This window comes from Misgurnus anguillicaudatus, chromosome 22 (genome assembly GCF_027580225.2).
Source record: "Misgurnus anguillicaudatus chromosome 22, ASM2758022v2, whole genome shotgun sequence".
Lineage (NCBI taxonomy): Eukaryota > Metazoa > Chordata > Actinopteri > Cypriniformes > Cobitidae > Misgurnus > Misgurnus anguillicaudatus.
The window spans coordinates 9,136,198-9,160,023 of NC_073358.2; the positions used below are offsets into that span (position 1 = coordinate 9,136,198).

A 23,826-nucleotide genomic window follows, 5' to 3' on the forward strand; every position below is an offset into this window, starting at 1 on the left:
ATTTGTCCCACATCATTAATGATTAACATTGGCTGCTAACGTATATTTTACATTTTGAAGGAGACGCTATCTGACATGTGCACTTTCGGTTTACAATACCTCCGAGTTCTCCTAGGCGCGACGTGACGCGGCGCTGTGCGGCCGGTGTGCGATCCCCTTTACACACCCAACTCAGAAATTGAAAAAAAACATAAGATCAAGAAATTTTCTTTCATGCTTCCAAAACACTCTTTGTCCAGTATCTTAACCAAAACACATCAAAACTTTTCATAATTCACTGGAGATCATCTTCTGACAATAAGACAAAAAAAAACAAAAGTACAAATTGCTCTGCTCTGTATAAATATATAAAGTAGCCATGTTACAATTAACCCCATGTTAGTTTGTGCACTTTAAGCACTTAAACTTCAAATTTTGTTCACCTACTACACCATGAATTTTCAGACAGCTTACTCACTTGACCTACTGTCACTTTTCGCATATTTGTGCAGGCAAGTTGGGTGTGTTCCTGTTCCATAAATGGCTTTACAAAAAAGCACCATATGACAGCAAGGTCTCTCCCAGTAGCCTATCCAGACAACTGCTGTGTCTGAATGGCACATGCTGACTTCTGTGAGCCCTTTAAACTTTAAAGGTCCACAAGGCACCCAGCTGCCTGTCTGATTTAAAGAGGTTAAGAGTTTCTGGTCGTTTTCAGGGTCACTTCTCAAAAAGATTTGGCTGAACTAAACACGCAGAAGAGTGCCTCCGAGCTTTTTCCAGCAATCCAGAGGTCCATTATTTAAGTCAGAATGGGAGCGTTTATCGCCAAGATGTTGTTGCCCACCATCAGCAGTCTGGTGTTCTTGCCTGCAGCCAGTGTGGCTGCAAAGAGAGGCTTCCACATGGAGGCCATGGTCTATTTCTTTACAATGTTCTTCACAGCGGTAAGCAGTAATGACTCACAGCATGTATAATATCCAATTTAAAACAAAAAGGCATGAAGTACTGGACACTAAAGTTTTTGGTAACTTTGCATATTATACCATCTGTATTGTAAATCGTTTCTTTCATTACTAACAGTGTTTTTGTATTTAACATAGAATATGCACGTACATGTACTACCTTAAGCAACCATAACCACAACCATAAAGCTTGTAATAAATGTATATTTATACAGTTTTCATAAACTTGTGCATATATTTAAAATTTAAATTTACAAAATATTTTGAGTAGTTGTGTTAACTACAGTAACATACTGTGAATTAACGTATTGGACTGCAAATTATATGATGCACTGTAAAAAATTTGCTGTAATTATGCAGCTGGTTACCAGTAACTTACTGTAAAAGATAAAGACTGAAAATGTTTCATGTTCATTTAACTTTTAACAAACTGTTGCCAGTAAATAACATCAATGTAAAATCTACAGCAAGTTACTGGCAGCTAGTTTCCAGTAATACCCAGTAATACTGTAATTTCTACAGAATTTTTTTTACAAGGTATGCTTACCCTATGCCACGGCAAGTCGTGTTATTGTCACGAAAAATTTGATTAATGTGTTATTGACATGATTTTCCGCTGGTTTTCGAATGTATTTTTCGTGCCACCCAGCACGAATTTCTATAAATGGTTTTTCGTGTCTGTGCCACGACTTTCTTTATCATGTCATTTTATTTATTTTTTCTCATCGTTTTCCCTATTTTTGAATCATTGTCGCTTGGGGTTAGGGCAGTGCTTCTCAATTATTTTCTGTCATGCCCCCCCCCCTAAGAAGAAGTAAACATTTCGCGCCCCCCCTAACTCTCCGCAGTGACTGTAAATAGTATAATTTGTCTATAAAATTACACATCTGCAAAACATTGTATCCTTATTAACATTGAGAAAACACAAAAAGAAAAAAAAAAGAAAAAAAGAAATATCGATCAACTTACAACAAAGAATAACTTTATTAACATTGTTTTTTAGTCTGTAACAGAAAAGACTTAAAATGCATCAATTTGCCTGAAAAAAATCAATCCTTATATAAAGTATAATATTTTTTGACCATTTGATACTGAAAAATTTAATTAAATATAATCAATAAATAATAATAAAAAACTCAAGCAGCTTATCAGCGTGATTGGGGTGTAATGTCTTTAAGTGACGGTGCAAAAAATCACTTCCTGAAAAAGTATTTTCCCCAGGGGGCTCGCGCACCCCCCCCCCGGTGTCGCTTCGAGCCCCCCCTGGGGGTCCCGCCCCACTATTTGAGAAGCACTGGGTTAGGGTTAGATTCGCGGTTTGCGTTAGTATGTAATTTTATGCATTGGTTTCTACATGTTTTTCGTACGCTTTTAAAACTATTCTCACCTGGAGTTGGGGTTAGGGTTAGGAAGTCGCAGAAAGTGATTCTAACCAAAACCCCAAGTGACAATGGTAAAAAAAGAGGAAAAAACGATGAGAAAACAAAATATAAAATGACACGATAAAGAAAGTCATGTCCCAGACACGAAAAACCATTCATAGAAATTTGTGCTGGGTGGCACGAAAAAGACATATGTGCTCCAGAGGCACGAAAAACAGCGGAAAATTGTGTCAATAACACGAAAACATTTATCAAATTTTTCGTGACTATAACACGAATGTGCACATACAAAAAACTGTCTAGACACACGCAAGAGTTAGTATTTTTAACGTCCATTCACATTTGTTATCGTGTTAGTGGTCAAGTGTGTCTTTTTATTTGTGTTTTAGTTGTTCTAACTAACGATGTTAATCTTATAAAAGAGTTTATTATAAGTTTTCATTTAAAATTTACTTGCCCTCAAGCCATCCTCAATGTATAAGATGATCTTTTTTCAAACAAACACAATCCGAGTTATATTAGAAAATGTCCTGGCTGTTTTAAGCTTTATAATGGTAGTAAATGGTGCTTCTGATTTAAAGCCCAAAAATGTCCCTCCATTCTTCACAGAAGTTGCACAAGGCTTCAGGATTGTTAATAAAGACCTTAATTAAAGTCCTATATTGAAGTCCTGAGGGTAATCGATGAGAGCACGTATTTAGCGTTGGACGTTGTGTCTCGTCTCATTTTCACTATCGTACGCTTTGTTCTACTTCATATGCTGGTAATTTACTCTCTCGTGAACGTGTGTTGGTCGTTACCGGAAGCTAGTTGTTTTAGTTTTGTGGGCTTCAAATCGGAGGCACCATTTGCTGCCATTGTGGGGCTTGAAACAGTCAGGACATTTTCTTGTGTAACTCGGATTGTGTTTGTCTGAAAAAAATAATCGCATACATCAAGAATGGCTTGAGAGTAAATTATGGGGTATTTTTTAGCTGAACTATTACTTTAAGTAAAGTGTACAGACTTAAAACTGATTCATTATGCTAAATCTAAACCATATACTGTACATACAAATGTCTCTTCCCAACATGGGACGTTTTATTTACTGTAATCTGTTTTAGGGAATTTTAAACATACACATTATCAACATTGTTCTTTATAAAAATGGCATATTAATCATGAGAAATGTAAACACAAATGTTCTCTTCACATGTGTTCAGATTTACCATGCATGTGATGGACCAGGACTGTCCATACTCTGTTTTATGAAGTATGAGATACTGGAGTACTTCAGCGTGTATGGAACAGCCATCTCTATGTGGGTCACACTTTTAGGTGAGAACTGTGCAAAACAGTATTTTTGCCTTATTCTTATGTTAATTCTGTTAATATAAGATTGTAGCTGGATCATTAAAATAAAATCTAAAGACGTCACTATTTTACTTTTGTAGGTGTGTTGTGCTCCGGGTCTGGCGGTACCACTTTTAGCATAGCTTAACACAATTCATTGAATCTGATTAGACCATTAGCATCGCGTTCAAAAATAATCAAAGAGTTTCGATATTTTTCCTATTTAAAACTTGACTCTTCTGTAGTTACATTGTGTACTAAGACCGCAGAAAATTAAAAGTTGCAATTTTCTCAGCCGAAAATAGTCCCCTTAGTAACTTTTAATCGCAGGGGACTATTTTTGGGCACTGGGGAATATCACTACGCCTGCTGCAGCCATGTTACGACAGCTAAGTCCTTTATTATTACGCCAGAATGAGAGAATAGTTCCTAGCCATATCGGCCTAAAAAATCGCAACTTTTAATTTTCCGTCAGTCTTAGTACACGATGTAATTACAGAAGAGTCAAGTTTTAAATAAGAAAAATATCGAAACTCTTTGGTTATTTTTGAGCCCGATGCTAATGGTCTAATCAGACTCAATGGTTATGCTAAGCTATGCTAAAAGTGGCAGCCCCAGACCCAGAGATCAGCTAAATGGATTCCAAAATGGTAAAAATCAAATGTTTAACTCTGGAAAACGAGAATATTTTTTAAAAAAGTGGAGTGTCCCTTTAATGATGTTGATACAATTTCTCTATGCGCTTTACACTGCTGTTCATGGTATTATTGGACCACATTTTTTATGTAATGTAAAATTCCTGCTCTTATATAATTTTTTTCTTCTGTAAAGAGCAATTTCCATGCAAGATGGACATGGACTGTTCTGTCTAGTTTAATGCGATGCCTGTTATTTATAATTGACTAAATTAAAGGCGGAGTCCACGATGTTTGAAAAACGCTTTGGAAAAGGAGACGGGCCGACTACCAAAACACACTTATAGCCAATCAAATCAAATCAAATGCCGGGTTGCGTATGTGTGGGGCGGGTCTATCAACAGAAGGTCCAGATTCTATTGGGGTAGGGGCGTGTTTGTTTAGGTGATTTCAAATATCAACATTGGCTTTCAAACATCATTGACTCCGCCTTTAAATATTATCAAAGATATAGTATATATACCAGATATTAGATTATAAGATACTTATAAGGACAATAAAATTTGCAAAATACTACACGGTAAAAAGTGAAAGTTGAATTATCTTAAAAAATTACTTTAATTGGTAACACCAAATTCCACTTAAATTTGTTCAAGTAATTTTTTAAAAAGTTTTTTTTCACCATAAGCCTTACATTTAAAGTAAGAAAATGTTTTTTTTTTAAGTAGATCCAACTACTATATATATATATATATACACCAGTATTATATACACTCTATATTTAATAATTTACTCATTTTCTGTGTTTTTTTCTATACGTCTTTCTTGTTAAGCTGCTTTGAAACAATGCAACATTGTAAAAAAATCACAATAACATAAATTCTTGACTTTATTGTGTTAAACACATCTTCAATCGTTGTATACTTTTACATAAGGCCAAATATAGAGTAGTTAACCAACACAATCTCATAGCAATTCGTACATATTTTACCAGGTGGCTAATTCGTATTCATCCAGACGGACATATTCGTACGTTTTTCTACAATTTACTTTCGCACATGTCATGTCAGGGTTAGGTGCGGGCTTTTATTCGGTTTCTTGTTTTTGTACGCTTAACTTTGTACAAATCTATCCAAATTCTCATTACAATTCCTGTGTGATGTTGGTGTTAGGGAAAGGGTTTTATTATTGTTTTTTTTAATAATCACACGTTTTTGTATGATTCACTTCGCACAAATTAGCCACTTCGTAAAATAAGTACAAAGTCCGGTAATATAAGGCTGAAATGATATCATCATGATTGGTGTTAACTGTATAACAACTGTGTTTATATCTTGCATTCCACTGTGTCAAGACCATATGCTCATATTCTCTAACACTCATCCAGCACTGGGAGATTTCGATGAACCGAAGCGCTCATCACTTACAATGTTTGGGGTGCTGACTGCAGCTGTGAGGATCTACCAAGACAGATGGGGCTACGGCATCTATTCTGGTCCCATCGGTACAGCTGTCTTTATGATAACAGTTAAATGGGTGAGTCTGAGAGAGAACAGCTGATTGGCTTTTTTAAAGATGTATAGAGGCAATTTGCATTGACAAAAAATTTTGTCTACCACGAATGTCTGACTAAATTGTTCTTTTTACTTTATTCCAGTTGCAAAAAATGAAGGAAAAGAAAGGGCTGTATCCAGACAAAAGCGTTTACACGCAACAAGTAGGACCGGGATGCTGTTTTGGTGCTCTTGCTTTAATGCTTCGCTTCTATTTCGAGGTAAAAAAACTAATTTTACAGAACACATGATGCAATTGTTATAAAAGCATAAAACTGCGCCAAACTGCGGTAATGACTATTTCATTTTCATCCCACAGGAGTGGGAATATGCTTACGTCCACAGTTTCTACCATGTGTCACTGGCTGTTTCTTTTATTCTGCTCCTGCCCAAGAAGAACCGGTATGCTGGGACGGGACGCAACGCGGCCAAACTCAACTGCTACACCCTCTGCTGCTGTGTATGACACATCTTTTTATCCGAGCGAGCCGATCTTCACCCTGCAGTCCTTTTTAAACTGACAAACAATGTCGTTGTGAGCATTTAAAGGGACAGTTCACCACAAAAAGTGCTGTCATCATTTACTCAATCTCTTGCTTTTTCAAACCTGCATGAGCACACATATTTAAAAATGTACCGCTCAATTAAATAAATAGCGACTGTGGCTTTCAAGCGGACACAAATGTACTAAAATACTTCATGAACTATGAGAATATAGTGCATCTTATAAATAAGAGTGCTACAAACGGTTCACAGCCATTTTCATAGAACTTTCATAACCATTTTTTTACATTGTAAGAGTGTATGGATCACTTTGTGTTACTTTATGGTGCCTTTGTGTCCTTTTTAAAGCTTTAGCTTAACATTCATTCTTAATTGCAACTAAAAAAAGTGATTGGTACATTCTTAACAATTTTCCAAGAAGAAAGCCATGCGGGTTTGGAACGGCATGAAGGCGGGTAAATTATTTTCACTTTTAGGTGAACTATTTCCCTAATTTGCCAAAAACCATATTAATTGCACTCCTATTTTTCTAATGGCAGACATCGCAACCGCCAATGAAAGAGAAAGCACGGACTGTCTGGACCACTCCTCAAAAACTCTGGAAGCGGACCGGTGGTCCTGGCCTACCATTACACAAATCTCAGCCACGCACCATGTAACGCAAGAAACTGTGTCTGCTGAGAGCAGCCTGACAGTGAGGACAGTTATACGACCTCCCAACAGGCCAAGTATGCTTTGGACAACTTATTCCCAAGGATTGAATGATGCCCTGCTTGTCAAGTGTCTGTAGTGAAAAACGGGTTGTGAAGACCTGGTCTTTAGGACTAGGAGAAGCGATGGCAGAAGAAAGGACCGAACGTACCGTAAAAGTCCAGCTGGAAAGTTTACGAGTTAGAAAAAACAGCAGACGTGTTATCTGTCCAAAATGAATAAAGGTTGCTCAGTAGGGACCACTTGTCTATGATCGTTTAAATGATCGTAAAAAGGCTATTTAATTCTTTATATTCAAGTGTTTGTGCCAGACAGGTCAGACATCATCTGGATACAAATAAACGCAGACTCAAAAGAGTCAAACTGTTTGATATATAGTGAAGTAGATGAAAGTACAGTGAGAAACTTTAAAATTATTCATTTTTTTACATTTTGTTTTGTCTACCCTTTTTTTAAGTTTAATCAACTTTCTTGACGAGTGAGGAGTTGCTATACATTTTATAGAATTAGCTTATTTCAACTTTATTTTTTATAATTTATATCAAAAATAATTGTAAATTCAAGTACAACAAAGACATTTTTACAGTGTAACAATGTTATGTATGTAAATATATTTATTTATTGCAGCACCATTGTTGAATTTTTTGTTTGAGTGATTTAAAATTTTTAAGTGCATTAAAACTTGACATTTTTAAATAAAGAAATGATTTGTCTTTTGGGTTTATTAAAGTATACTCTTAATAACAGATGTCCTACAGAAGGTTTTACTCAAAGGTCTCAGCTCTCATTACCATTTTCCAAAAATAATGACATAGTAAGAGTAACTTCCTAAAATGTCACCGGCCAACAGGTGTGTTTTTATATATTTATTAATACATATCCTATAAACCAGAAATAATCGTGACAAACTATATATTGTTGGAAAGCTCCAAGAATGTAGTTTTCATATTTCAAGACCATTTGATGATAGAAATTTGTTAAATGTCACTGACCCCATAGGAATACAAATGAATGATTGTATATTTATAACACTAATATCATATAAACTTGAAATAATCTTGAAAAAATTATATATTGTTGGAAAGCTATAAGAATGTAGTTTTCATATTTCAAAACCTTTTTGCATTAATAATAATATGCAGGGACAGTCATTTATTAATTTGTGACAAGATTATGCAGCTAACAGTTGACACCTAGTGGCCTTTGTTGTTGAAACCACTAAAAGTGTGAGAGAAACCAAATGTTTTGTGATTTTAACTAGGGCCGTCACAATTATTAAATCATTGTTTAACCTCATCGCGATGATTTCAGATCACCACAATGATTGCACATCTCTTTAAAAAACACAAGGGGGAGCTGCAGCGCGTGTATAAAAGAGACAGTATCCGATGGTGCTTCTTAACTGACAGTGTAATGCGATACATTGCAAAGCAATTCAATACAGTAGAAAAAACACAATTTAAATAAATGCTTCAAAACCAACCTGATCTCACAAATTACGTGAAATAGTCATGAAATATTTTGCTAATTTTTCCTTGTCATCGTCACATATTTCCGCCATTTTACGTATCCGTGCCACGACTTTCTTTTCGTGTCAGTTTCATGTATTGGTTACTCAACTGTTTTTCCTATTTTCTTACCATTGTGGCTTCGGTTTGGGGTTAGAACAACTTTATGTTACATAAAATGACATCCTTACCCAAACCCAACTCTAACCCTAACATCAGGCGACAATGGTTTAAAAAGCATACAATTTTTTTTATAAACCAATACTTAAAGTGACATCCTAGTAGCAAAACAGCAAATATAACCCCAAACCAAAGCGACAATGGTTTAAAATTAGGAAAAACAGTAACCAATACGTGAAACTGACATGAAAAGAAAGTCGTGGCATGAAAACGTAAAATGGCGGAAATACGTGACAATGAGACCGAAAAATAACTATTTGTGAGATCATGTTGTGCAAAACTTTGATAAGCAGTACAAACTGCCAAGTAAAATATACATTTCCAAAACAGCAATTTTAAATTTAGGGAAGTGAAGGATGCTATTCTTAAGGATCTGTAAGAAATAGATTTTTTGCAGGCACTACAGACATAAGACAAAAGATTGAATTTAAATAATCACAATGTGTGAAAATTATTTCATGAACAAACAAAAAAAAATGCATGAGAATTAAATTTCAAAGCAATAAAACAGACAATTAGTCGTCAAAGTCCTAAAACAGGCAATTTATTAGACAATTACCGCCAGCCAAATTTAATTATCAAATTTAATTTGGATCAGAACTAGTTGAGACTTGTGGTAAGCACACAGTTAACAGAACCCATTGACTTCCATAGTATAGTTTTTCCTACTATTGAAGTCAATGGTCATTTATCAAAATATCTTTTTTCCTGTTCAACGAAATAAAGGAACTCATACATTCTTACTTGGTTGGTCCATCGGTACATATAAACTGTCCAAAAATGACAAATGCCTGCGGCATGTTTTAGACAAAACATGAATGAAATTTTGACATTTCTGAGACATTTCTTTGACAGGGGTCCAGGCCATCAGCTCCTGTGCCCACAGAAAGGTGTTTTTGTCTGGGGGAAAGCTGGCAATGTTTGCCTCTCTTGCCATCTGTCCTAATCTGCCAGAAAAAAGGTAACTTTACACTTTTATTACAGCGGTGAAGCACTTTCGACTTCTTTATGACCGCTGTCTGTTCAAAACCACTTTGTTTGTGGTCTCAGCCCACACAGGCTCACAGTCTGAGGAAACTCCACCAAGCCTCGCCACCGCAATGTTCGTTTGAAAGCAAACGTATCTGGATTGCTGGTTGGAAGCATAACTTCATTCTCCTCTGCAGTTTCTACGTTTCATTCTCTTTTGTTTGACATCTTGATTTATATATTCTCTGTCTGGAGCATCTTTTGTTAAACGACATCTTATTGTTCCGATGGAGTTCCGAAAAGGCTGCCTCCTTTAGGGGTTTAAACATGTGATTAACTGTTTGCATGGGGGTGTAAATATCTAATACTGTAAATGTTTGGTGCATCAGCTGCCGTGCTTTCTTCTTCAGCTGTTCTCCCAGCTGAAGTGGAGCACTGACAGCTGCTATGATCAAAACAAAGAACTGACTCGATTGAACAATAATCCCAAAATAATCTCCCTTAGGCTGCAGTCACACCAAAAGCGTTTATGGCAGTTGCAGGCGCCTTTTTTGAATGATATTCTATGGGCAGGGCGCGTTTGCGCGCTGTTTATGCGCGCCGAGCGCCTTGCGGTTTTTTGCCGCCTGCCGCGCACGCGTTTTTGAAGGAGCGCTGAGAGCGGAGAAGCGCCTGACGTCATTCGCGTCTTCCATTGTCCAATCGAATCAGGGGAGAGGCGGGCCTTACGTTGTGGTGAGGGAAGTTTACAGTTGCTTTGAAGAACCGGACTCCACTCACTCACTGTGCACCTCTCACCCTCAAACAAGGTCAGAGCAAGCGTCCTCTTTTTAAAGTTTCTGCTAATATGACAGTTAACAGCAAAAGAGCGCTCACGCTTCAATATTTGATTGACAAGACAGCTGACTCGGTGGTTGCTTAGCAATATGAAAAGCTGCGTCGCACTGCTCTTTTTTAAAAAAGGCAGTGTGTCGCGCCTTGCGTTTGCAAGCGTTTAAAGCGCTTTTGGTGTGACTGGCCCCTTACTATGACGTTAAGGTCCTACACCTAACCCAAAAACTGTGCCCTTTAAATCTGTTTCACCTAAAGGTGTAATTCACCTAATTCACCCAAAAGTGATTATTTGTCATTTTTACCCATCCTATTGTAATGAGCGAGACTTTTATAGGAACAAACACGGCAGACAGATTCAAAACAGCAGACAATGAATTGTAGTGAGGGGTAATTTCGAAACACTGCTTTATGAAGCCTCGAAACATTTGCAAATGCTTTGTTTTTAAAACAGTGGTTCGGAGAGTGTTTCAAATTGGCCGAAGTATTTATTTATTTTAGCAAACGAGGCTTCGTTACGTCATAACTTTCAAAACATTTCGAAAATCTGATGCTTCACCACTAGGGGGAGTTAATCACAAATGACCAGTTTCTAACAGGCAAAGCTTTGAACTGGTTCATGGAACGAAAACGAAAACCAGAAACTTTTGATGCTTTGCAAGGAACAGAAACAAAACCAGAAATTTAAAAAATATATATATGTTCCGGAACAGAATCGTTTATTTAAAATAATGGTAACCGGTTAATATTGTTATTTTTTTTCGTTCTTTGACAAGATTTCTGTGCAATACTCGGTGAAGTTCACTTCCGGTCGTTGTTGACTCATCGGAGAAATGAGAAGCTTGCCACCAGCAAGTAGCCTACTAAAGCCCAAGTCTTTAACTCTTTCCCCGCCATTGACGAGATATCTCGTCAATCAAGAGAAAATGCTTCCCTGCCAATGACGAGTACTTCCGTCTTTCCGCAATACCGCTATTATCCACTAGGTGGCGCCCTTTTTAAACCCGGAAGTATTGCCCTCTGGCAAGCTGCTGCATGTCCGTGTCTGTTTTAAAGATCGCTCTGAATGGGATCTCTATGAAAAGTCCGTCACAAAAATGGAATTATCTCAGCTTTTTGCTCAAAATGTGGTGTTTTTGCAGAAACCTACCCATATTCAAAAGCTGATTACAAAAGAACTACTCAAGGTAGGATGAAATGTTTTTTTTTGTTTGAAAGCAGAGGGTCGGTTCTTTCATTTGGTATATTGTATATGTTTATATATTTGAAGAAGAACATTTTCTGGAAGGCATTAAACTGTGGTGAAAATCATGAAAAACGCTGGCTCTGGCTGGCAACTTTTTTTAAAAATGCTGGCGGTGAAAGAGTTAATGTTCAATCATAAGAGGTAACAATTGTAAGCTACCAAGTATCTGAAGATTATTGTTTTTTTTTTTAATACTAATTAGTGTTTAAAAGGCTTGCAAATGTTAATAATTTAGACAACGTAAATTTCTCTTTATGTGGAAATGTTTATGCTGCATCTTCTTCCCGAAGTGCCGTTTGGAATTCGTCATCCGTCTGTGTGTGTGCATGTGTTAAAGTGCACTCAAAAGTGCATACACAGAGAGACGTGTTTCAAAAAGCAAGCGAACAATCTTTCTTTACTTGCAGGGCACATACAAACAAAATGATCTTAAAGAATATTATTCTTTTTCTAATAAAAACATTTGTTTAAGTTGTTTGCCAATAAACGACATGGCAGAAATTGTCCTTGTCTTAATTCATGTATAATGCTGAAACAAATGTAGGCATGTCAGAATTACAGTTATGCCGCTTACATAATGTAGCCTTTTTTAATGTTTGATGACAAGATAGAGACTTTATTGGAAATTATGTAGACTAATAATTTAAGTTTAATGTCCTAATGATCAGCCTACTTTTTTATAGTCCCACAGCTGACATGGAACGTTATTAACCGGTTCGGGAACTTTTTTTTGTTCTAACCGGTTCAGGAACGTCAATTTTAGGGTTGAACCGAAAACCGGAAACGTTAAAATACTGTTTCTGTTCAATTGGGAAAAAATCTGGTTCAAAGCCCTGTAAACAGGTAAACTCAGGTCAGTTTTATTATTATTAGTTCATAAAACATTCATCCTTCTGACTGATAACGCTACCATTTTGCCTACTTCCAGACTTCCAAATCCAGACTCAAAACACATCTGTTTAGCTATGCATTTACTAAATGAGCACTATGCTGCATCCGAACTGATTGCACTATATTTTATATGCACTACTTTAATTCTTTTCATTTCTCTTGTTTTTATTCTTATTTTTAACTGTTTTATACTTTTATTCCTGTTTTATTCTTTTTCACACATTTAAACAGTTTTTATTAAAATCACATTTATTTTCTTTTATTTGATATTTTAAATTCATGTATCTTTGATTTCTTGTTTTCTCCTTTCTATGTAAAGCACTTTGAATGACCTCTGTGTATGAAATGTGCTATACAAATTAACTTGCCTTGCCTTGCCTACTTTTTGTTTATAGACAGATTTAAATGACAAACATGTGCAAAATTTAAATTGGAGTTAGAAAGTTGTGAACTATTTGCTCTAAAAAAAAAAACTGAATACATTTTTATTTAATGGCTTAATTCAATTTAATACTTAATTTTTCTTAAAAACACAATGGATATAGTTTGTTCATCCGGGGTAGCAGTGTAGTTTTGCGGGAGTGTTTGTTTAACGCTGGATTTCATTGAAAAGTCCCAACCGGGTCATGAGTTGCATGCGGTAAGTAAGACTTCTATGTTATGTTGGAAATAGGCGCGTAAGTCCATATTATATAAACAACAGAAACATGTAGTGAATCATAAGTTACCAAGTCAGTATAAAGTGTTGACTCGTGACTCGCTCCTCCCGCAGTTCGTAACTCCCCCTTCCAAATTTTCAGAAATACTCGGTAAAGCTTATCTGTCTTTTATAAATCTGATTAAACTAAAGACTCTTTGGAGATAAGAAGGATGTACTACTCTATAGGTACTCAGATACGCAGAAACTGTGTGTGTTATGGACGCTTTAAATGCAAAAGATGTTAGTGTTGCTCTTTAACAATAAAAGTAAATGGGCATTTATAAACGTTATTATAAAAAGTAAAGTTTTTACTCATAGTGAAATCTGAGATGTCAATATTTGTAACACGTTTTTAGATATTTTTGACGAAAATCGTAAGGCTTGTGACTGTCCCATAGACTTCAGTTTGTTTTACAATTACTTCCCAAAATAATGTCTGCAAAAAAAATTATTCAACAATTTCTTTTCCTACTTTGTCCTCCAGTGCACATTCACGAGCAGACCCAGAGAATGCTGCTGACGTCACCCGCTGATGTACTTGCCAGCGTACAGACACAAAATACGCTGGCAAGTAATTTGTGCATTTATACGGGCTGTTTAGGTGTTGTTTACAATGTTTGCATAATGGCTTAAATAAAAAAAGGGAAAAAACTAAAAAAGTTGGCAACTATGTCAGCAGGTGACGTCAGCATCATGCGACACAGGGGTAAGAGATTTATGATGAAATTTTGGGGTGAACTAACCCTTTAAGTAAGTGCATATTTCAGAATTGTCACATCCATAATGCTTGTTTTTCTTAATAAAGGAGCATATTAAAAATTAACTTAAGTTAATTTTGCTCCATGTCCTAAACTTTAAAAAATTAATTCACAGAAATCCTACAAAGTATGTTGTCTCCCAAAAACATGCTTTTTAGTCACATCCATAACGCATGCATGATGCCCTCATCTAAAATAGAAAACTCGTAAAAAGACTTATATTTTTCTGATGACTGGACTTTATCATTAAGGGTTTATGAATATAATCAGATGGTTCAATGTATTGATAATAAATGCATTCTCTGAGAATTATATTTTTAAATTTTGACTGCAAATGTCACATCCATAACACTGGAATTGCTCCTTTGGCTTCGCTGAGAAATCTTTTAAGCATCTTTATTTTTAAGAGTGTATGCTAGATGTACTCCACTATTTCAGCTTAGTTTGAGAGAAACAGATTGTCCAGAATTACTGAGACTGATTCCAGCAGATCTTTAACAATTAAGCCCAAGGCCCCTAAATTTCCTGGACACAGTTGCTACAAGTGGATCCTGAGTGTCGGGGCGTTTACGTTCACGGGGCACAGGGGCCAGACGTGGCCCATCACGGTGCAGCGGCTGCCTCTGATGCAGAGCTTTCTTCACCGATTCATTCAACTGACACCATAAACACAAGAGATTAATATCAGCTTTTCTAGGAATGCAAACACATTAACCTGTAATTTTATAATATATAACTGAATTGTTTCAAATAGTAAATGAGCTTTAAAACACTTTCCAAAACGTTTTCCAAAAAACTGTTTTTGATTGGGTACATCCAATGTGCTTCACTCTTTCATAAGAACAACAGACTTTTTTGGGGAGAAATCTGTTTCTCTGGAACGTTTACATAACATATTTGCTATTAAAGTTTTTTTCAGAGCCAAGATAATAAAAATATTTATTACCAAACGTTTTGTTTGTTTTTGCCAATTTTTTGCTTTGTAGTCTGCAGTAATAACTGTTAATAATGGGGTTTTGTTTTAACAAGACAGCAATAGTAATGTTTTGACTGACTTTGTTGTCAACACATATTTTCCTAACAGTGTTAATCATTCAAATAAGCAAATGCAATCTTTTATTTGTATACCTGTTGTTTGCTTTTGACTATGCAGTCCACCTTAAATAACGTCATCTTCTGCTCTGGACCACTAACCAGTGAAGTGTGAGAGCCAGTTTGGGATTGGTTGACATTTTTGACAAGGGCCCACTTATCCAATCTAGTATAATTATAAAAAACATTCTTCTTTTTCTTAAAACTCCAATGCAAAAGTTTCACAAAATGTTTTGAGTATATGAGAAAAAGACACATTGCTACAGTATAGCATCAAACTTATAACAAATAAATTCATAAGCATGTCGATCAGTACGTTTACAAACCTTGATACTTTTGAGACGGCTTGTTTAAAAGCTTGAATCTTTGCCATTAGCTGTTTTTTGACCGACTGCGCAGTGGCACAGGACATGATGTCAGACAAAGAGCATCCTGGGAGCAGACGCAACAGCAAAGCCACCACCTAAACCAAGATACAAGCATTTTTATCAGATGTTCATCAGTATTCAAGTGATTATTGACATTTCCTTCCTGTTTTCTTGTTGTACAATCATGGATATAATCATAAATAAATAGTTGTTGCAGCTCAGTTGTTAAAACATTGCGTAAGGAGCGCAAAGGTCAGAGGTTCGATTTCCAGAGAGCACATATGCCATACTGATAAAATATATAGCCTGAATGCACTGTCACTGGGTAAACTTTTCTGGTTAAACTTCAACTTTTTTTGGTTAGAAATTAAAGTCGCCATGAAACAGAAGTAGCAATTGTCTTATGTACCCTATAGCTGAGTGAAACGGCTTCTAAAACGAAAAAATGTTTAGGCCAGGACTTGATTTCGTCCATCGAGAACTGATTGGATCATTGGTAGTTGGGCCACGTTGCTAATTGGTAATCGCTCTAATCTTTTCCCCAGGCATAAACAAGTTTCAGATACCCCTGTCCTCATGCCATTCCTTGCGACAGGAAATAGAGGTCGAAAATAAGGCATTTCGATTATTGACTGATAACTTTTTCATTGCCACTAAAGTGAAATTACTAAACATAAGAGCCTAATAAAGATGCACTTACAGTGGGATCACACCAGCCGCATTTGAGGCGTCAAATTCGCGTCTACTGCGTCTAGTTTGCCGCTTTAACATTTTAAGTTTACTCCCTTCATTCGCGTGTGAAAGCCGCACGTGAAATTTTAGTCAGAGACATTCACGTGGAAATTCGCATCATAGGAGGGGCTTCTGCGACTCCGCTCGGTTCCTGTTATCACATGACTACTAGAGCAAGCTCCTGATTGGTTAACACGGCGCGTTTTTCTGCCAAAGTTCAAATTTTTTAACTCACGCGTTTTCCGCGGCAACACTCAATTAGTGGGAACTAGATACGCGAATGAGGCGGAATGAGACCTCCAGACGCACGTCTTTACATTGACTTAACATTGAAATCACTTGCGCTTAATGCCTCCACCACAGCTGGTCTGAACGCAGCATTGTCGTGGGTTCACAACAGCTGCGTTTGAGGTGTCAAATTCGCGTCTACCGTGTTTAGTTTGGGGCTTGAACATTTTGAGTTTACTCGCGCGTGAAAGCCTAGTCATCGAGCCATTCACGTGGAACTTCGCGTCATGGGAGGGGCTTCTGCGACTCCGCTCGCTTCCTGTAATCACATTACTACTAGAGCAACCTCCTGATTGGTTAACACGGCACGTTTTCTGCAAAACTTCAAAATTTTCAACTTGCGCGTTTCCCGCGGCAACGTTCAATTCGCACCATTCGCGTGAACTAGATGCGCGAATGAGGCAGAATCGCGTATACCACGCATCGCTAAATGCCTCATTCGCGCTTAGAGACCTTCAGACGCATGTCAACGCGTCTTTACATTGACTTTACATTGAAATCGTTCGCTTAACACCTCCATCACGGCATGTCTGAACACAGCATTACCGTAAGTTCACACCCGTCGGTTTGAGCTGCTTGAACATTTTGAGTTTACTCACTTTATTCACGCGTGAAATTGTAGTCATCGAGACATTCACGTGGAAATTTGCATCATGGGAGGGGCTTCTGCGACTCCGCTCGCTTTCTGTAATCACATCACTACTAGAGCAAGCTCCTGATTGGTTAACACTGAGCATTTATCCACTAAAGTTCAAATTTTTCAACTGCGCCGCGCTAAATGCCTCATTCGCGCCGCGAGACCTCCAGACGCACGTCAACGCGTCTTTACATTGACTTAACATTGAAATCACTCGCGCTTGACGCCTCTACCGCAGCTAGTCTGAACGCAGCATTAGAGGGTTTTGCATCTGAACTCTATACGTAGTTGCTAGCAATTTCATGTTTCAAACAGAGAGGGCGATATAGAGGCACACATCACAGATGGCAGCTTTAATAAAATTGGATAAATTCATTAATATAAATAATTTAGCTGTATTTGATTGGTTGCCTGTCCTATATTTTACAGTGTGGTAGCATAAATCTTGCCTGGTCATTGGTGGGATCCAAGATAAGAACTCTGATGGCATCCTGCTTCACTTCTTCCAGTTTGTCCGTTTTGCTATAAGCTTTGGCTCGATTTTCATAGTACCGAACTGCGGTTGGGTTGTACTTTATAGCTACAGAAAACAAATCTCCTGCCTCTTGGTACTTCCTAAAAAATGAATAAAAAAGTAGTATCATACAGGTAAATAAATATGTGCTCAAATGCATATTTAAACCCACTTGTCGTTGAATCTGTGCAACCCCAGCGCGTTGTGAATGACAGCTAGTCGTAGCCAGATATCCGTGTTGTGGGGATCCATCTCCTCTGCTAGCTGATAATCCGCCAATGCAAACATCCACTCGCACTGCTTAAAAAAACAATCTGGAAACCGAGGACACACAGAGAGAGATTTTCTCTGGATGATACACGTTCTGGCTGTTACTTTAAAAGACACGGCCCAGACATTTCTTGAATTCTTTTTTTAATTCAATAAATCTATTTGAGAGAAATATCCCAGACACCATGCCATTCAAAGTCTCAAGCCAACACACCTCCTCTGTTGATGAACAGCACGCTCTCGTCTTTCTGTTTCTCCACGGCCTTGTTCAGCAGCACCACGGCTTCTCTATACAAACCCTTGGAGAAGCACTGAACCGAAAATCGTTGTAGGTGAGCACCAGCTGGGTTTGAGCGTCGTCCTCTAAAGCCTCCGAGATCTCCTGCATCTCACCCTGAGGTGCTTCTTCATCAAGCCCACACAATTCAACCGCAAGAACAAAGTCCTCGATGGCAGCATTGAAGTCTTTTAGGCGGCGATACAGAATTCCTCTGTAAAAATGCAGATGTGCACTTTATCACACATTGTGGGGAGACCGGGGCTAGTTGTCACACATTCACTTCAGCAACCTTTTCTCAGGGTGGGTTTATTTTTTGCAAATATGCAATGTATGGACACATATCTTAAATGCTTGTCTACAAAAAGCTACTTAAAAACCGCTAATCTTTTATGACAACTTGCCATCAGTCAGTTTTCAGGCTGTCACAATGGAACCTGCCAGCTATTTTACAAGGTGGCAATACATCTCAAAAAATTTTCTGGCCAAAAAGTACTGTAATTAATATGTATTTATTAGGGCTGTCAAAAGACTAATCAGTCTTGTGACTTTTGCACAGAATATTTTAATTACTTTCCATTATTCTAAAATGTGAAAAATAGTAATAAAGATTTAATATGTGTGATAGTAAATTAACTTATGCTGTTTGCCGTAACATCATCTTTATTCAACCAACAAAAAACAAATCTCATCAGATGTCATGACCCAAGCCTTACCTAAAGAGAAAGTACCGTGCTTTACCAGGGTTATAGTCCAGTGCAGTGTTTATTTTTCCCAGGGCATCTGTAAGTTCTCCCATTAACTCTTTATCAACAGCTGCACGATGGTAATGTTCGGCGCTCTCTTGTAGCCTCTTTAACATCACGAGTGCCTCTGGATGCCCCGGCTTTAATCTGACTGCTGATCTCAGGTCATGATAGCACAATGCCATCTAGGGACACATATAGACCCGGGCCGTTATATAACAGACTCTTAAATTAAAAAAATTTTTGGAGGTTGTGAATAATGACCTGTTTGAGCTGTTGGTGCAGTCGGGCACTCAGTATGAAGAGATCAGCTGAAGGGTCACCCGTTTTCAACCAGTTACCAACCAGCCGTAGACAGTCAGAGTATCGGCCCAGTGCACTCAGACAAGCCAAGCTATGAATATATAGTAAAGGAGAGCATGATAGCCCTAAAATGCATTTGTGCACTGAAAAAGGCCTGAATGTAATTGCATTGCATTAGTTATTAAACCAATCATATGTTTTATATATATTTTTTATTTTATAAAAAATAAGTAAACAAATATAAGGTATTTTTCTTTTGGACAGTCCATAGGGTATGAAAGTTTTTTTCACTGCTAATTGTATATTTTTAATACTTCTTTCTAAGCCAAACGACTGGCACAAAGGTCTTTTTTTGTGTATATTCACACAGTTAAAGAGGGATGTAGCAGCACCTAGTGGTGATTTTCCTACTTTCACTTTTTAGCATGACATTTTTATGTCTATTTCACTGCAATACATTTTGGGATCTAACAGTAAGTATCTGCTGATAGCTGCACTGACCTTCTCATGTGATAAAGCTGGAAAGCAGGTCTGATTTCTGCTGCTCTTGTAAAAGACTCCAGAGCCTCCAGGAACATCCCCAGATCATAGAGACACTGACCCTGCAAGAACGGTACAAAAAGGCACACACAAGACATTTTAAATCATCAAAAATGACCATACTATCTCAGGCTGGTATTTGCTGCTTGTTTACTGGTCTGGCGCCAGTCTAGCTGGCAAAACCTGAATGCCAGCACGGGTGTGTCGGCCACAACCAGCAGGGACATTTTCCACATGCGTTGGTTAGCCTTAGAAAACTAGGACCACCAGCAACCCTATGCAGCATTAAAAAAATCTGATATTTTACCCAGCTTCATTTGTTAATTAATTAAGCAAATAATGCAACAGTCCCTACTAAACTGAGAGTTCAAAAAGTACTTAAAGACCATACTTAAAGGCCTACTGAAGTGCCTTGAAGTGTGCAACTTTGTCCGTGTCCCAAATGACACACTTTGTGGACTTCCTCAGAGTGTGTGAAGCCTGCAGCAGTGCGGGCTTTGCCGAAAACCGCATCAAGGCTGCAGAGGGGGCGCTGATGAGCACACTTCGGAGCGTAAAAATGACAGATGGGACACCCTATGGACTTGTAGACTCATGCTGCGTTCACACCAGCTGCGGTAGAGGCGTCAAGCGCAAGTGATTTCAATGTTAAAGGAATAGTCTACTCATTTTCAATATTAAAATATGTTATTACCTTAACTAAGAACTGTTGATACATCCCTCTATCATCTGTGTGCGTGCATGTAAGCGCTGGAGCTTTTCCGCTTTTCTAAGCGGATTTAAAAGAGGAACTATATTTTATGGCGTAATAGCACTTTTGGGAGTACTTCGACTCGGCGCAGTAACACCCTCCCTCTCCCATTATGAGAGGGAGAAGGGGAGCGGACTTTTCAGGCGAGTCGAAGTACTCCCAAAAGGGCTATTACGCCATAAAATATAGTTCCTCTTTTAAATCCGCTTAGAAAAGCGCTACGTTTTATTTTGTACCACCAAACTTGCTCGTATAACTACTCGTCTTAAATAGGAAAAACGTTGATGTGTTTGGTCACTTCTAACTTTAACTCTAAATGGTACAATTGAATAAATGGGGCTAAGCTAAATGCTATCGAAGCGTCGCAGCGCGCTCCAGCGCTTACGTGCACGCACACAGATGATAGAGGGATGTATCAACAGTTCTTAGTTAAGGTAATAACATATTTTAATATTGAAAATGAGTAGACTATTCCTTTAAGTCAATGTGAAGACGCGTTGACGTGCGTCTGGAGGTCTCGCGCCGCGAATTAGGCATTAAGCGCGGCACGGTACATGCGATTCCGCCTCATTCGCATGTCTAGTTCGGCGCGAGTTGAAAAATTTGAACTTTGGCGGAAAAACGCACCAAGTTAACCAATTAGGAGCTTGCTCTGGTAGTGAGGTGATTACAGGAATCGAGCAGAGTCGCAGAAGCCCCTCCCATGACGCAAATTTCCGCGTTAATTTCTCGATGACTAGAATTTCACGTGCGAATGAAGCGAGTAAACTCAAACTGTTTAAGCGGCAAACTAGGCACAGTACATGCTAATTTGATGCCTCAAACGTGGTTGATGTGAACCCACGGTAAGCGAGCAGGCGCAATTTAAAAGACACCTTCATTGCTAAAAACAATGTTTTTTTGTGTATTTGGTATAGTACAATGTGTTTGTGTGGTTTATGGTTCAAAAAACACATTATTTTCCACATACCATACATTTTTGTAGCTCCAGATATTCCCGTCTACCTGAAACGCACTGATTTTGTACAAAGCTCAACGATCTGAAAAGCGCTGTGTCCATGACGCTCCTTACCATGTTTGAAAGATTCGGTCACAATGCAATGCTAACAGGAGTTAACTTACAGGCTGAGTCCGAAGTGGGAGGAATTATGATAATGTCAGTCTTGTCCACGTCAACAGGCCCATAGTCTCGCGTAGCCAGACCTTCAATACTGAAGGTCTGGTGTTTTTTGCTGCTTTTTCTGGACAAAGCCCGCCCACGAGCTGTTTGACCGACATGTCAAACAACCAATCACAGTTTGTTTCATCTAGCGTCACGTTTCGGACTCCCCACAATAACGAGCCGGCTGGCAACAAGTCAGTTATTGAAATAACCAGCCGCAACCAAATAGTATCTAAATAAACAACATTACTCACCATAGGACAACGTTGTGCACTTCATCAACAGCCACACCAATGAGACGCTCCCGTTAAACGTCTGTTTGAAGCATATCTCTCCACTTTTTAACACATACAAGCAATTCAGGAGAACCAAACTTTTAAACTCCACTAACTGCCTTAAAGAAAACTCTTGGACGTCTTTTAGAGAGTCGATGCCGCGAACTATGCATATTTTCGAGAATCCAATGTTTAGCTGATCATGATAACTGCTCATTATTATCCACGTGAACACGACTGATTCTCTTCCTCAATGGAACGTCAGAGCTTTGTTTTCCAGGGACTGAAACTAATCGCGACACTCGCGTCTCCTGGAAATCCGTTTTTTTCCAACCAATCAAAGACGACTTTAACATTCTCACAGGGTTTCCAGAAAAGTGTACGAAAAACATCAGATGTTCAGCCAACCGTTTGTGGGCGTGACGTCTGAGGCTGAGACTAACAGGCCCAGGAAGTAATTTGTTGCCTACATTCCGAGTTTTTGTTGTAGTCCAAGAAAACAGATTTACTTTGGAGAGGATAACTTGCGTCATTGTTTACTTTGGGGTATGTATCATTAACACTAATACATACTTACACAATACACACCAAAGGAAATGTAAAATCGTGAATCGGACAATAGTGCTCTTTAATAGTTAGACCTCAAATGTGATTTCCAACAGCTGTTGGTTATGTACCTGCAGATAGTAAATGAATGCCAGTCTTTGACAGTAGACCTCAGTCTGTGGTTCCAGCATGCAGGCGTGTCTGTAATCCAGCGCTGCTGACTGGAAGTCACACTGCTGTAGATAAGCTTCTGCTCGCTTTACATAGACCTGGGTCTGCATATGGATCAAACATAAAACACAATTTATTCAGAGATTTAACCAAATAATTACCCAATCCCAATACAAGACAACAAATGCACATATTCATGCATCCACCTGTTGTGGCTGGAGCAGGATGGCCTTTGAGAAACAGCACACAGCTTTCTCAAACTGAAACTGCGACATGGCATCTACACCTGCTTTGTAACTAGATAAAGAATGAATCAGAGCAAGACTTCATGATAGATTGCATGTATGTTACTAGTCATGTTATAAATAGCGTTTTACTTACTGAATATCTGATTTGTTTTTGATCAGGAGCTCCCCACTCATTTCGGGTTTCTCTTTAGATCCTGCGGTTTGAAACTTGGAGGCAAATATTTTAGATTCCCTGAAAGTCTGCCTGTGTGACTCAGACATGACCTGGATTCAAGGCATAAACCTGTTCTCTATCTAAAATCTTTAAAATATTTAATCTAACAAAAAAACTTACAATTTGCGTCCACACTGAAAAAAACAGAGGCAGCACCAAACAGACAACACACAACAATATTGACCCTGGAAAACGTCTTAAAGCATATAGTAACTATGGAAACACTTGAGTCATAAGGGAGACACTCCCACCAATTTTTTTTAAATGTTAAAAAGCAGTCTGTGATGTCTTTAAAAGCAAAAATAATTAGTCATGTGTTATCGTATTTTTCATTTAATTTTTTAAACTTCTGTAAAGACCGAGCAAAATAAAAGATCTACGGGGCAAAATAAAAGACATGTGCTCTTATTTTGAAATAAATTCAGGAAGTGTGTTGCCAAGGGTTGCCAAATCGCAGTTTTCTCGCGTAATTAGATTACTTTTTATAATGTTTCCGCGAGCTGTTTTGCATGTCCGCCGATTGACGCGACACCAATAAAATGATATTT

The 23,826-nt window shown here is 38.0% G+C and overlaps 2 protein-coding genes across 4 annotated transcripts; one reads left to right on the top strand and one right to left on the bottom strand.

Moving 5' to 3' along the window:
- The first annotated feature begins 706 nt into the window (after positions 1-706).
- Positions 707-7,765, top strand: mymk (myomaker, myoblast fusion factor). 2 transcript variants are annotated; one of them, XM_055200740.2, is made up of 6 exons: positions 707-926; positions 3,529-3,643; positions 5,681-5,829; positions 5,951-6,067; positions 6,166-6,306; positions 6,890-7,765. In XM_055200740.2, the coding sequence occupies exons 1-6, from the start codon at positions 792-794 to the stop codon at positions 7,007-7,009; spliced, it is 777 nt and encodes a 258-aa protein (XP_055056715.1). In that variant the 5' UTR covers positions 707-791; the 3' UTR covers positions 7,010-7,765. The 2 variants fall into 2 exon arrangements, with proteins under 2 accessions (XP_055056715.1, XP_055056716.1); XM_055200741.2 differs by lacking the exon at positions 6,890-7,765 and having other exon boundaries at positions 6,166-6,761.
- Positions 7,766-9,264: 1,499 nt separating this feature from the next.
- Positions 9,265-23,667, bottom strand: ttc16 (tetratricopeptide repeat domain 16). Of its 2 annotated transcripts, none has more exons than XM_055200746.2 (11): positions 23,198-23,667; positions 23,023-23,113; positions 22,777-22,920; positions 19,873-19,973; positions 19,333-19,462; positions 19,039-19,253; positions 18,260-18,536; positions 17,948-18,089; positions 17,711-17,876; positions 15,563-15,699; positions 9,265-9,696 (listed from the first exon to the last, which is right to left on the bottom strand). In XM_055200746.2, the coding sequence occupies exons 1-7, from the start codon at positions 23,323-23,325 to the stop codon at positions 18,314-18,316; spliced, it is 1,032 nt and encodes a 343-aa protein (XP_055056721.2). In that variant the 5' UTR covers positions 23,326-23,667; the 3' UTR covers positions 9,265-9,696; positions 15,563-15,699; positions 17,711-17,876; positions 17,948-18,089; positions 18,260-18,313. The 2 variants fall into 2 exon arrangements, with proteins under 2 accessions (XP_055056721.2, XP_055056722.2); XM_055200747.2 differs by lacking the exon at positions 9,265-9,696 and adding an exon at positions 14,691-14,800.
- Positions 23,668-23,826: the final 159 nt, after the last annotated feature.

Excerpts from the sequence above, each read along its gene's own strand:
- mymk (XM_055200740.2), top strand. The coding sequence starts at position 792 with ATGGGAGCGTTTATCGCCAAGATGTTGTTGCCCACCATCAGCAGTCTG. Across the intron at positions 3,644-5,680 it reads TATGTGGGTCACACTTTTAG|CACTGGGAGATTTCGATGAA; the intron begins GTGAGAACTGTG and ends ACACTCATCCAG. Across the intron at positions 6,068-6,165 it reads TGCTTCGCTTCTATTTCGAG|GAGTGGGAATATGCTTACGT; the intron begins GTAAAAAAACTA and ends TTCATCCCACAG.
- ttc16 (XM_055200746.2), bottom strand. The coding sequence starts at position 23,325 with ATGTCTGAGTCACACAGGCAGACTTTCAGGGAATCTAAAATATTTGCC. Across the intron at positions 19,974-22,776 it reads CATTCATTTACTATCTGCAG|GGTCAGTGTCTCTATGATCT; the intron begins GTACATAACCAA and ends CCGTTCTTGCAG. Across the intron at positions 19,463-19,872 it reads CAGCTTTATCACATGAGAAG|CTTGGCTTGTCTGAGTGCAC; the intron begins GTCAGTGCAGCT and ends ATATATTCATAG.